This window comes from Chiloscyllium punctatum, chromosome 1 (assembly GCF_047496795.1).
Source record: "Chiloscyllium punctatum isolate Juve2018m chromosome 1, sChiPun1.3, whole genome shotgun sequence".
NCBI classification, from domain to species: domain Eukaryota; kingdom Metazoa; phylum Chordata; class Chondrichthyes; order Orectolobiformes; family Hemiscylliidae; genus Chiloscyllium; species Chiloscyllium punctatum.
Genome location: NC_092739.1, coordinates 154419017 through 154433075, shown reverse-complemented (window position 1 = coordinate 154433075; position 14059 = coordinate 154419017). Strand labels below are relative to the sequence as shown.

Genomic DNA, 14059 nt, shown 5'->3' with positions numbered 1-14059 from the left:
CCATATCCATGCCTGTATCACCCCTGAACTTGACTAGTCAAGCATACCACTGACCAGCTGTCCTCCAGTTACCTTTCAAATCTGGGTCATTTAAAACTCTGCTGCCCATGTCCTAATTCTTATTAAATCCCATTTACCAATCTCCTTTGTGCTCAATGGCTCCAAATACACTGAAAATGGAGTTGAAATAATCCCAGAAACGAGGAGATCCTAAATCATAAAGTTCCCCAAAAAATTTTAAATGATTAATTATTTACAAAAAAGTTAGAAGTCCCCATTTTGTAAAGTCAAACCAAAACGATACTTTTAAAAGTCTCTCACAGGATATAGACAATGCTGGGTGGGCCAGAATTTATTTCCCATCTAGCTGCACTTGAGAAGTCAGTGAACTGCTTTCTTGAATTGCTACAGTCCAGTTTCAGTAAATATGCTCATAACACCATTGAAGGGATGAAGGACGTGTCCAATTTGAAGGGAAATAAGCCTAATCATATTATGGCTGGACTTTTAATCCAGAAACTCAGGTAGTGCTCTGAGGTTCTAGTACAAGTTATAGATCATGGAATTGTTCCATGGAAACAAATCCTTTGGTCCAATTCGTCCATGCCAACCAAATAGCTTAAATTATTCTCGTCCCATTTAGCCCATATCTCTCTAAACTCTCCCTATTTATATACCCTTTCAGGTATCTTTTAAAATGATCTCATTATACCAGCCTCCACCAGCTCATCTGGCAGCTCATTCCATATGTGCAACACCCTCTGTGTGAAAAGGTAGCCCCTTAGTTCCCTTTTAAATCTTTCCCCTCTCATCCTAAACCTATGCCCTCTAGATTTGGACTTCACTACCTTGGGAAAAAGACCTTGATTATTCACTCTGTTCATACCCCTCAATTTTGTAAACCTCTATAATGTCACCCCTCAGCTTCCAACACACAAAGGAAAATAGCCCCAGCCTATTCAGCCTCTCCTGAGAGCTCAAGCCCTTCAATCTCTGTCACATCTTTGTAACCCTTCACTGGACCCTTTCAAGTTTCACAACATCTTTCCTGTAGCAGGGAGATCAGAACGGAACACAGTATTCCAAAAGTAGCTGAACCAATGTTGTGTAAAGCCGCAGCATGACATCCCAACTCCTATACTCAATGCACTGACTAATAGAGGCAAGTGTATCAAATGCTTTCTTCATTATCCTGTCAACCTGAGGCTCCACCTTCAAGGAACTATGAACCTGCACTCCATGGTCTCTATGTTCAGCAACACTCCCAGGATCCGATCATTAAGTGTATAATTCCTGCCCTGATTTGCCCTTCTAAAGTACAGCACCTCACATTTACCTAAATTAAACTTCACCTGCCACTCCTTGGCCCACTGGCTCATCTGATCAAAGTTCTATCGTAGTCAGAGATAACCATCTTCATTGTCCAATACACCACTAATTTTGGTGTCATCTGCGAACTTACTAACCAGATCTCATATATTCACATCAAAGTCATTTGTATAAATGACAAAAAGCAACGGACCTAGCATCGAACCTTGTGGCACACCACTAGTCACAGGACTTCAGTCCAAAAAGCAACAGTCCACCACCATCCTCTCTCTCCTACCTTCAAGCCCCACTATAGCAAGTGGCAGAATTCGAATTCAATAAAAATTTGGAATTAAAAATCTCGTGACCACCTTGAAACCAGTTTGATTGTCATTAAAATAAACTGGCTCACTACTATTCTTTAGGGAAAGAAATCTGCTGTCCTTGCCTCATCTGGCCTACGTGCAATTCCACAGCCAGACTCCCTTCTTAACTATCCTCTAAAATGGCTTAAGCAAGCATTCTGCTATATCAACCCCAAGACAATTACTAATTTTAAAGCACAAACTTGAAAGGATACGAGGGTGATAGTCACTCTTTTCACCAAAGAAGTTAACAAACTGATTTCCATTGTAAAACCATCCAGGTGGAGGTAACTCCAAATGTCGTTTGATCTGTAGGGTTAAAGACCAAGAATGAAAAGAAAGTAGCCTTCACAAAATACGTTTGATATCGCTGACGTTAAATATTGTGATTTTCAATCTACATGCACTCAACTCTTCATAGAGATGGTAAAAGATTTGTTGAAGTTGAAACATTACAGACAGCCTTTAACATGGGGAATACATTTTCAAAATCTGTGGAAAAGATTTGCTGACTTAGGAAAATAGTAATCATAGTAGCAGATGTCCTGTGCAATTAGACTCTAAAGAAAGGGAGGAAAAATGGGAGTGGATTAAATTGGACTTTGTGGCACACAGTTTCTCTACTGAAGTGGTGACCACTTTTGCTTCACACACAAAGCTCCCCAGTTCAATACTGGGGTGTAACATAATGAGATTGTCAGGATAACCAAATGGTCTGAGGGCCAAACTTAAGGAGTGTGATTCCTTGCTTAAGCCTGGAAAATTCTGACTCGTCTATAGAGTTATGGGCTCAAATCCCACCCCAACATTCATTTTTCTCTGTGTCTGTGGAGTGAAACCAGAGTCAACATTTTGGGTTCAGTGACCGTTCTTCTGAACTGCCAGATCTGCTGAGTTTCTCCAGCAACCTGTTTTTCTTTCAGATGTCCAGCATCTAGAATGCCTGGTTTTCTACTGATTTCTTTCCTCTCCTAGCCATTTTGTCTGCAGATTTGTTCTGGCAGGGAATGGCCATCTTCCATGACTTAATCAGGCATTATCTTGGAATGTTAACACTGCACTTCAGTGCTAAAATCTTGACATTTGTACTGTGGTGTCTGGGAAGCTGTCAAGGTGCCTGATGATTGACGCACTTCTGTCCTGGTAGCCAACTGTGATTTATGTTAATGCTGATCACTACTGAAGTCTGACTGAGAAATGGAAACCTCAAGAGTGCAGGCTACAGTTGCATTGTTGTCAATGATTATAGTCAAGGAGGTTTCATAAGTAAAAATCAAAAAGCCATACAGGCCTGGCCAAATGGCCTCTTTTTGAACTGGAAGATCCAACAAAATAAAGGGAAGTTTTAGCTAGTCACAGTATTCTACAACTGGTCATTATTCAACAGATCACAAATTTCAGTAATTCAGTAGTGAGTCATATTCACTCAACACCTTTCTCCCATACAAATCATCCAAGTATGGTCTGCCAGTCAGCTGCCTCAATTATTTTTTTTCAAGTAAAGCAATATCATATCCAACTGGCTCTGGCTTCATTACATTCAAATTTTACTTCTGTACAACGAAACACAAGCTGTAAAATCAATTGATAGAGTACTTACATGGACATTTTTTATTTCTTGTTTGGTGAGGGTGTCAAGTGTCTTGAGAGGTTTCTTCTGGAGTTTCTAGAAAACAAGATTGACAATGGTAAAGTATTCACAGCATTCCAGTTAAAAAATGATTTAATAAAAATTTTTATCCAATATAGCACAGGTGCAAAATGGCATAAAACTGGGGCAGCTGAAAAATGCTGTAAGGATGTTTCTGCATACGGGTGAGACTGGAACAATGGGACTCAGTGCAAAGATATGGGTGTTCCAATGTTTAAAAAAAAAGAGATGTGGAGAAAGCTTTTCTTTCAGAGGTCATGAATCAATGCAACTCATTTTCCAAGAGATAGAGATTTTTTTTTAGATAGATAGTAGATAGATTATTGACTAACGACAGAACTCAGGAGGCTGACTTGAGTATGGTTGTCATTACAAAAGAGATAGTGCTAGAAAAGCTAAAAAGTCTTAAAATTGATAAATCTCCTGGCCCCGATGGGATACATCCTCGAGTTCTGAGAGAGGTGGCTGAGGAAATAGTGGAGGCATTGGTTGAGATCTTTCAAGAGTCACTGGAGTCACGGAAAGTCCCGGATGATTGGAAGATCGCGTTGTAACCCCTTTGTTCAAGAAAGGATCAAGACAAGAATCAAGGATCAAGATGGAAAATTATAGGCCAATTAACCTAACCTCGGTTGTTGGTAAAATTCTAGAATCCATCATTAAGGATGAGGTTTCTAAATTCTTAGAAGAGCAGAGTCTGATTAGAACAAGTCAACATGGATTTAGTAAGGGGAGGTCATGCCTGACAAACCTGTTGGGTGTTCTTTGAAGAGGTGACAAGTAGGTTAGACCGGGGAAACCCAGTGGATGTGTTCTATCTAGACTTCCAAAAGGCCTTTGATAAGGTGCCACACGGGAAGCTGCTGAGCAAGGTGAGGGCCCATGGTGTTCGAGGTGAGCTACTGGGATGGATTGAGGATTGGCTGTCTGACAGAAGGCAGAGAGTTGGGATAAAAGGTTCTTTTTCAGAATGGCAGCCGGTGACGAGCGGTGTCCCGCAGGGTTCAGTGTTGGGGCCACAGCTGTTCCCATTATATATTAATGATCTGGATGAAGGGACTGGGGAAATTCTAGCAAAGTTTGCAGATGATACGAAGTTAGGTGGACAGGCAGGTAATACTGAGGAAGTGGGGAGGCTGCAGAAGGATATAGACGGTTTGGGAGAGTAGTCCAGGAAATGGCTGATGGAATTCAACGTGAACAAATGCGAGGTCTTGCACTTTGGAAAAAAGAATAAAAGCATGGACTACTTTCTAAATGGTGAGAAAATCCGTAAAGCCAAAGTACAAAAGGATCTGGGATTACTAGTTGAGGATTCTCTAAAGGTCAACATGCAGGTTGAGTCTGTGATTAAGAAAGTGAATGCAATGTTGTCACTTATCTCAAGAGGGTTGGAATATAAAAGCACCATTGTGCTACTGAGACTTTATAAAGCTCTGGTTAGGCCCCATTTGGAGTATTGTGTCCAGTTTTGGTCCCCACACCTCAGGAAGGACATACTGGCACTGGAACGTGTCCAGCGGAGATTCACACGGATGATCCCTGGAATGGTAGGTCTAATATATGAGGAAAGGCTGTTGATCCTGGGATTGTATTCAGTGGAGTTTAGAAGATTAAGGGGAGACTTAATAGAGACGTACAAGATAATACATGGCTTGGAAAGGGTGGATGCTAGGAAATTGTTTCCGTTAGGCGAGGAGCCTAGGACCTGTGGACACAGCTTTAGAATTGGAGGGGGTAAATTCAGAACAGAAATGAGGAGACATTTCTTCAGCCAAAGAGTGGTGGGCCTGTGGAATTCATTGCCGCAGAGTGCAGTGGAGGCCGGGACATTAGATGTCTTCAAGGTAGAGATTGATAATTCCCTGAGACAACCAGAATCTAAGAGCTACGGGGAGAATGCGGGTAAGTGGAGTTGAAGTGCCCATCAGCCATGATTGAATGGTGGAGTGGACTCGATGGGCCGAATGGCCTTACTTCCGCTCCTATGTCTTATGGTCTAATTAAAAGGACATCAGGAGTAGGCAGGAAGTTGAAGCTGAAGCCACAATCAGATCCACCATGATCAGACTGAATAGCAGAATGGGCTTGATTGGACAAGCACATTTGCTCTAAACTTAAGATGTTCACAATACAGTAATAACAGTATTATAAGTAAGTGTTAAAAAGATACATTCACAAGAATTGGAGATATATTTATCAGGTTTTCATTCTAAAAAAATTCTACCTGGCTTGCACACTGTCGCAGCCAATCTTTCATAGTCTCTTCTTTCAGCATGCAACCGATGAATACAACAAAGCTGTCAAGCTTGCGCCCATTGGTCTTTCCATCACCTTGTAAAGGAGGTGGTGAAGGGCTATCTTGTAAGGAGACCATGCTGAACGTATTTGTCTGGGTGTTGTGATAAATTTCAAATTTTTTCTCAGAATCTGTAAGGCAGAGTTAAAAAGTAAGATAATCATTCACAAATAATGATTCTAAAATATGACCAAAGCATTCTAAAAGCTTTCAAAAAGAATGTGACCTATATGTTACAGAAAATCATCATATGGAAAAAGTATCTGTTAACAGATTGATTATCTTTCTTCAGTACTTGATGCATGCTGCAACAATGCAGGCAAGGCACTGGGCATTAAATTACTTTCAGGCTTCAAGTTCAGTGGCAACCTGCAAGGATATAATGAAAAACTGTTAAGAGGACTTACAGGAATGTCTCAGCATTCAATCGCTTGATGCTAATTTTTTTTAAAAATCTGACCCGAATTGTCTGCATCCTCCAGTTTTGTTAAAATGGCACCCGAGTCAGGGATCCATTAATCCCACCCAGATCTCAACATCCACCATTTTTATGGACAGAGGGTGAGGTGTAACTTGCATATCCTTGGCTCATGGGGGCAATCCACAGGATAAAGTGCAGTTCTGGAGAAGTAGGGTACCCTTTTGACTATGGTCCCAAGACACTTCTAGGAAATGTCAGGTGTCCTTTGGATTGTTTAAGAAACGCGCATAGACTGGATAAACTCATAAGAACTATCATGATCAATGGTATTTTAAAAGGAAGCACACAAGGCAATTAAATCACTTGCCCTTCACATATGTAAAAGGCTGCAGTATTTACAATAAAGTGAATTCTTTTCTCCCATTGAATCTTTATGGTGCGGAAAGAGGCCAGTCAGCCCATCAATCCTGCATTGAACCTCCAAACAGCATTCCATCCAGACAGAGCCCCTACTCTATCCCTGTAACGCAGCATTTACCATGGCTAATCCACCGAACCGGCAGATGCCTAGACACTGCAAATAACTTAGCATGGCTAATCCACCTACATGCTTCTTCAATCTCAATACCGGCATATGCCAGAGGGTTACCATTGCAGGATTAGTGCTGGATGACTGATGTCACAAGTTATCACTGTCACAGTTGCAGACTCAGATCTCTTATCTGGATTGTCTGCTACTCCAATGCATCATACCTCCCTCCTCCCTGGGTTAGCTATATGTGGAGCCAAGAACTACCCCATCTTCATACTCTTAACTAGGAATGAAAATTCAGACCTTAGTACATATGGTAACACATTCGAATTGAGTAAAATGCAAAAGCCTTCAGTTTCTCAAATGTGAAATACACACACTTCTTCCAAAACTTCACAATCTACTATCTGGAAGCCAGACAGATTACACAGAGAATAGCAAGTCTTCTAAGGTCTGCAACTTATATTGTGGATGCGTTGGTGTTGGACTGGAGTGAACAAAGTCAGAAGTCACATGATACCATGTTATAGTCCAACAGATTTACAGAGGAACCTTCATCAACCGGCATTCAATTATCCAAATATCGGATTATCTAGCAAGACTGCAAGGTCCCAATGCTTGGTAAAACTATGTTATCGATTTTTTGATGATCAGAAGTTCGATTAACCGAATGAAATACTCCCCGCCTGTGTTCTTTGGATAATCGAGGTTCCTCTATTTGAAATAAAACCTTAAGACCAAAGACCATAAGACATAGGGGCAGAAATTAGGCCATTTAACATATATCTAGACTGACATATGAATGGCCAGGGAGCAGAGGGATACAGATTCTTGGAAGATAGGTGACAGTTTGTGTACACAAAGGATGTGGATCGGCACAGGCTTGGAAGGCTGAAGTGCCTGCCTTCTGTGCTGTAATTTTCTTTGCTCTTTGAATCCCGAGGGACTCATGCATGAAGTTGTTGAATTTGTCTGTCTGCATTTTGTAGTTTTACCTGCTTACCCCTGTATGCCAATAATTAACCAACTCATTTAATTGGATGCTCTATTCCAATGAAAATAGGTTACTATCTCACCACCTTTTAACCTCATTCCCCTGTCTCAACCCTTACCAGGACACCCATATTCGATAAGATCACAAAGTTATAACAGCAGAAATTTGTTTTCCTCTGTAAAATTTTATTGGTATTCCAACAAATGCAGTGACTGCCCCTATTGTGAAAAGAAAATTTGATTTAATAATAGTAAATATGAGTGAAACTCCATTTGTTACTCATCCAAGTTTTCCTGAGTGTCTCTGTTCTCTTCAATTGTGGAGGAACCATATTTTCCAATGATTCATATTACTTGGCCCTGTAGCTCTCTGCATCTGCTGTTGACCTAGTATTTGATCAAAGCTCTCTATTACTTTAACCAGTTCTGGAAGAAGGAAATGTGATTGAGCTGGTGCCAAATTAGGAGATAGGTAAATTTCTTAGGGCTAAATGATCAAAGGGAATGGGGAGAAAACAGAGAAAAATACTGAAGTGGATGAGCAGTCACAATCATACTAAAACAGTGGAGCAGGCTTGAAGAGCCAAGTGGCCTAATCCTGCTCCAATTTTCAATGTTTCTATGTTTAAAACATAATGCTACTATTCATAAGAATGCAGGGAACTATAACCTGATATTTTAGTAAGAAGAATCCTGGGAAAAAAAAATCATTTGGTAATAGGGCACTTATATGTGCAAAATTGGGAGGCAGTGGTGTTGTGGTATTGCAGTAGCAATTAGACGCAGGCTAATGACTCAGGACATGAGTTTGAATCCCAAAGTGGCAGTGGTAAAAACTGAAGTCAATAAAACCTGGAACTAAAAAAAAACACATCTTAAATGGTACCATGACAGCATTGTCATTTGTTGTAAAATCCCATCTGGTTGACTAATGCTCTTCAGCAAAAGGAAGTCTACCGTCCTTGCCTCATCTGGCTGATGTGTAACTCCAAACTCACAACTCCCGACAGTCCAAAGATGTGCTGGTTAGGTGAAGTGGCCATGCTAAATTGCCTGTAGTGTTAGGTGAAGGGGTAAATGTAGGGGAATGGGTCTGGGTGGATTGCTCTTCAGAGGGTCGGTGTGGACTCGTTGGGCCAAAGGGCCTGATTCCACTCTAAGTAATCTAATATAAAAAAAACTCAGCTGCACTCTGAAATGGCCTAGAAAGCAAAACCATTCAAAGGCAGCAAGGGCTGGGCAACAAATGTCAACAATGCCCATAAACTATACAAGAATAGAGATAAATCAGAGTTAACGTCATGCAACGGAAATGATGTTTGATAATTTCGCAAATAGGATAAATTCTGGGGAACCAGTGGATATAACATATTCACATTTTCAAAAACATTCATTCAATAGAACCTCTCAAAAGTGTCATAACATAAATTTAGGGCTTATTTAATTGAGGATAATATAGGCATGCATGGAGGACCAATTAATAACAAAACATTTTCAGATTGGAAAGCTACAACTAAAAAGATCAACCTGCCTTAGCAAGTTAAAATGCTGACCAAAGTCTTAGATGAATGGTTGGAGTATATCTGCAGCATATCACATATGTCCTCAATCCTGTTGTGAAATCATGTTACCCAAAATACCAATTTATAACAGAATAGCCATACTTACCGAAGTTTTCAAACAAAAAACTACCTATAGCAATGTTGCATTCGCAAAACACAAGGTGTTTGGACAAGTACCACACTTCAGAGAAATGTCCATAACCTAGTATCTAGCTACAATAAAATGTGGATTTGAACACAATCAGGAAGATAATTTGTCTCAAGCAAACCTTGGCCTCCTCTGTTTTTGCATCAACATTTGACAGTCCACTACAAATAGAGGATTCCTAAAAAATAACCTGAAATGCATGCTAGCGATTCCTGAAAAGAAAGGTCAGCCAGCAATAGCTGATCCAGGCAGACACTCCGGTATTACTGCCTAGTGTGCAAACTGATTTTGACTACAGACCAAAATGAGGACAAAGTGCGAATTTTTATTTTTGAACTGCAAGTGTAATCAGCGAAAGTACTTTTAAGATAATACTCTTCCCCCAGACTCTAGGTTTGGGTCAGTGTATGTATTTCCTTTGTCAAAAAGACAAGTCTTTCCTTAAGTTTTTTTTATGAATAAATTAGTTCCTTTTTATTCAAACCTGACCATATAAGTTACCAGCAATAATCACCTCCCCTTCAAATTCAAACTTTGTTGTGCTTAAGGGAGGAATGGGACATGAAATAAAAAGTTTTCCCATACCAATTTGGTCATAACACACTCCATAGGCTGCTTACCATTAGTAAGGCAAAAATCAGGAATGTGAAGAAATACTCTCCATTTGCTCGAGAAGTATAGTTCCTCACTGAAGAGGCTGAACACCATTAAAACAAAAATTAAACTGCTTCATCAGTACACTTTGCACCAACTTAGACTTTTACTCCCCCCAGCACTGTTGCAGTGGCAGCATGCATACCAGATGCAAGATGCACTGCAGCTTCCTTCAAGATCTAGAACAAGAGGGCATATTTTTAATTGCTGCTTTAATAACTCATAATGAAATCAGGAAGGCTAGCAATGGATATTTTGAAGACCCGACAAATGTGTTTTCTGGAGCAATTGAACTTTCGGTGATCAAGGCATATGGATTTTAGTCAATAAAGGGATGGAAGAAAGTTGAGTCAATTGAGTTATGTGACAGATCATGAACGATTAGACAAAATGCAGAACTGGTTTTAGAAGCTAGATATCCCATTCCAAATAGCTCTGAAAAAGTGTATCATACATACACTTTTTCAACTTAGTAAATTATAGACATTTTTGCAGGTTTAGAAACATGCTTGCCATCCTAGCAGAGAGTAATATATGTAAATTAATGTTCAACAATAAATTTTACAAATATCCCAAAGTGTAAATACCTGAAAATTTCAGTTGCGCTCGTACGTGATATATATTTCCATCAAAAGGAAATGATTTCAGCGTGATTTTCAAAGCTAGATAACAAACATAACAGGATGACTTAAGTTCATTCTATAGGGATATAGTAGCTTTCACATAAAAAGTCAGGATTTAAATAAGAAAGCCCCTTCAGCTCATTAAATCTTATCCTTCCAAATATCAACAATTTTTCCCCCTAAAATACCTAAATTTGTGAAATGCATTCAGTCTCTGAACTAACCTCCCTGGTTATTGCTAAATTGCCAGGTTGTAAATAGCTTCATGAACAAATGCATCAGGGAAACTGCAAAATGTAGTGCATACTTTAACTGAATAATAGAAAAAGATTGAAAGCACGTGGGAAATTTCAGTTGCAACATGTTTATGCAAGGGCAACTACACTGGATTAGAAAAGCTAAATGGAATTAGGTGCATTACTTTAAAAAAAAGGTCAACTTTGAATAAAGCTCAAGTAAGCAGATTTAGACCTGGAGATATCGGATTGGGTAGTTTGGCTCTAATGCTCTTCAGTCTGTTGAAAGGTAGGTGAACATGCAATGGAAAGGGAAGGAGGAAAAAAACGTCTCAACTTACAAGACGCCAGAGAAATATTAAAGAATTTTTTTTAAAGTTTACATTTCAAGAGTTCAGTTTCCTAATATTTTAGGTACAAGCATAGTAAACATGCCATTTATGAATTTACCATTTCCAATGCAACATCCAAGTCAATGCCAAAAATCTCAACAGCAGCTGTTTGTGCATGAAGTTAACCAGGGATATGCATCTTCCAGATATGAAATCAAAATATTACCTATTCAGGCCAGTGCTGTTTCTTATCCAAAGAGAATATATTGATAGTTTCATTCAACTGCAACATTTAGTCTCAAACTCTATCAGACTAGAACTGAGCAGTACTAGGAGAATGGCACTTACCTTTACACTTAGTTACAAATCGGGCCTTTTCAAGTGGACGGTTGAATCTGATACAGATCTGAGTCATTTGTGGGAAAACTGAACCTGATCTGAATTTGCCATTCCACCTGAAAAATAAAACAGAACAAAAATACATTTCTTCTGACTAAAATTAAGTAATTTTTTTGAAGTAAATTTTTATTCCATCAATTAAAATGCCTTTCTTGTCACTACCGTCTACAAAGGCTAGCACCTCATAATGCGTTGAACTGGACAGAATTTTATCTTATGCTTACCAGCCAGGAAACATCAAATAACGTGCTCTCAACATTGAGGGCTCTGAAAAACTAGTTTCAGCCAAAATCATTTCAACATCAGCATTCCTATATTTTGGAAAAAAGAACAAGAAACAGTAAATAAAATATATTTCATGAGGAAGATTAGTTGCTTGAAAGATTTTTGAATTCATGTAGTACAGCACCCAGTTTTATACAGCTGGAGAAGTTAAAGGCAATCCTTACGACATATCATTCCATTCACTCCTTCAGATTCCTTAATATTGTACCCATTTCACTTACATATCAAAAAACCTAAAGGAACTCATGACTACTCCTCAAACATTATTTAGCAGAGGCAAAGAGGGTTTTGCTGGCTGGCTAGAGTCAATGTGAGTCTTCCACTACTACTTTTTGAGAAGGTTTGCTGCATCACTTGCCCTTTGGGCAGAAGGCAGCCTTCTTTGGAATTGCAGACACTGGAAGATGTCACCGCTTCCAAAAAATGCTGGCCAATCAGAAATGGTACCTGCTTCATAATGCACTACCTAGCTGAGGCTTAAGATGAGTGATGGCAGGGGGCATTTATTTTGGATTGACAGGAAGGGGAGGGAAATTGATTGTAGCTGCAGAGCTCCCCTCCCACTTCAACTTCCCAATGCCAGGTTCCATCAGGCACCAAGTGCTGTTGAGCAAAGAACTCTCACGCTGAAAGCCATGAAGCAAACATGCCAATATTGTCTCGTTATGTTCTCCATGTGACATACCTCATTCTGACACCATTGGCATTAGTTGCCATCTTAAGAGGCTGATTGACAGTAGAAAAAGAATTCTGTGCTTGAACCTTCCTACCAAGGATTTATCTGGGCAGAAATAGGAAGGTAGTGGGGTCCTCACATTCATGCTTGTTTAAATGCCTCTCTGCCAATGAACTCACCAGGCTGACACTGAGTTCAGCCCACCCTGTGGAATAAATTAACCTTTTAAAAATTATTCATTCGTTGAATTTGGATGCAATAGCGAGGCCAGCAGAATGTTGGTGTAGGTGGATTATAGAAACCCACAATGCCATTAGAGAGGAAATTCCAAGATAGTGCCTCAGCAACACTAAAGGAATAGTAACACATTTCCATGTCAGGGTGGTAAATGGCTTGGAGGGGAGCATGAAAGCGAAGTCAGTGTTTTCTTACATCTGCTGCCCTTGTCATTTTAGATTGTAGTGATTATGGGTTTGAAACATACTGTTGAAGGAACTTTGGTAAATTCTTTGCAGTGCATCTTGCAGACAGTACACTCTGCTGCTGCTGCTGCTCTTGGTGTCAGTGGTGGAGAGAATGAATGTGTGGGGAAATGGAAAGTAGATTCTGAATTAGTCATGGATAGGAATGTCAAACTGACTTTTAATATGGAAGTTGCAAGACCTTTTTGCTTGAAATTAACCTTAGATTATTTAATATATTTATATACAACTCTACACAAGGAATACTTACTATTATTCACTGTGTGTGTCCCTTAAATTAATGTAGAAACTCATTGAGCAACAATTGAGTACCTGGTCACTGCTCCCTTTTCTGCAAGAATGAATCCAACGTTGGGATTTGCTACACGAATTAACTTCTGTAGATGCATCAAGAGTGGATGTCTTTGCTCTGATGTCAAGCTTGTAAAAACAACATTACTGACCAAACCTACAGAAAAGCATAAGAAAAAATCAGATTAAATATTGAACTCATTTGTTTTGGAAAATTAATTAATTCACCAATACGCACATCACTGACTTTGCCAGCATTTATCGTCCATCCCTATTTGCCCTGGAAAAGGTGCTGCCTACTTGAACCACTACAGTCCACGTGCTGTCGATAAAGCTACAATGCCTTCAAGGAGGGAGCACCAGGATTTTGATCCAGTGAAATTAAACGAATGGTGACATGTCAGGATGGGGAGTGGTTTGGAGGGAAACTTGCAGATGATGCAAGCAGTCAAGAAAGCAAAAAGTACCCTGACCTTCATAGTGACAGGATTTGAGTGCAGGAGCAGTGATGTTTTGCAGCAATTATACAGGGAATGTCAAGCCCTTACCGGGAATATTGTGCACAGTTTTTGTCTCCTCATAAGAGGAAGGAGGATATTGCAACAGATGGAGTGCAGTGAAGGTTTACCAGACTGAATCCTGGGGTAGTTTCAGAGCAACATGTTGAAGAGCCAACTAGAAAACAGGTTATTTTAGATCTAATATTATGAAAAAGGGCTAATAAATAATTGTGCTAACAAGAGGTACAGCTGAATGAACACAATATGATAGAATTTTACATTATGACTTAAGTGAGATAGTT

The 14059-nt window shown here is 39.6% G+C and overlaps 1 protein-coding gene across 4 annotated transcripts in view; it reads right to left on the bottom strand.

Annotated features, from left to right (window-relative positions):
* dnaaf9 (dynein axonemal assembly factor 9) overlaps positions 1-14059 on the bottom strand; it is a 212406-nt gene that overhangs the window by 7132 nt on the left and 191215 nt on the right. For all 4 annotated transcript variants that reach the window (XM_072577236.1, XM_072577220.1, XM_072577228.1 and 1 more), the window contains 7 exons: positions 13279-13414; positions 11748-11834; positions 11473-11579; positions 10521-10595; positions 5552-5754; positions 3274-3339; positions 1889-1982 (listed from right to left, as the gene is read on the bottom strand). In XM_072577236.1, coding sequence (XP_072433337.1) covers positions 1889-1982; positions 3274-3339; positions 5552-5754; positions 10521-10595; positions 11473-11579; positions 11748-11834; positions 13279-13414 — 768 coding nt within the window. The remainder of the gene's footprint in view (positions 1-1888; positions 1983-3273; positions 3340-5551; positions 5755-10520; positions 10596-11472; positions 11580-11747; positions 11835-13278; positions 13415-14059) is intronic.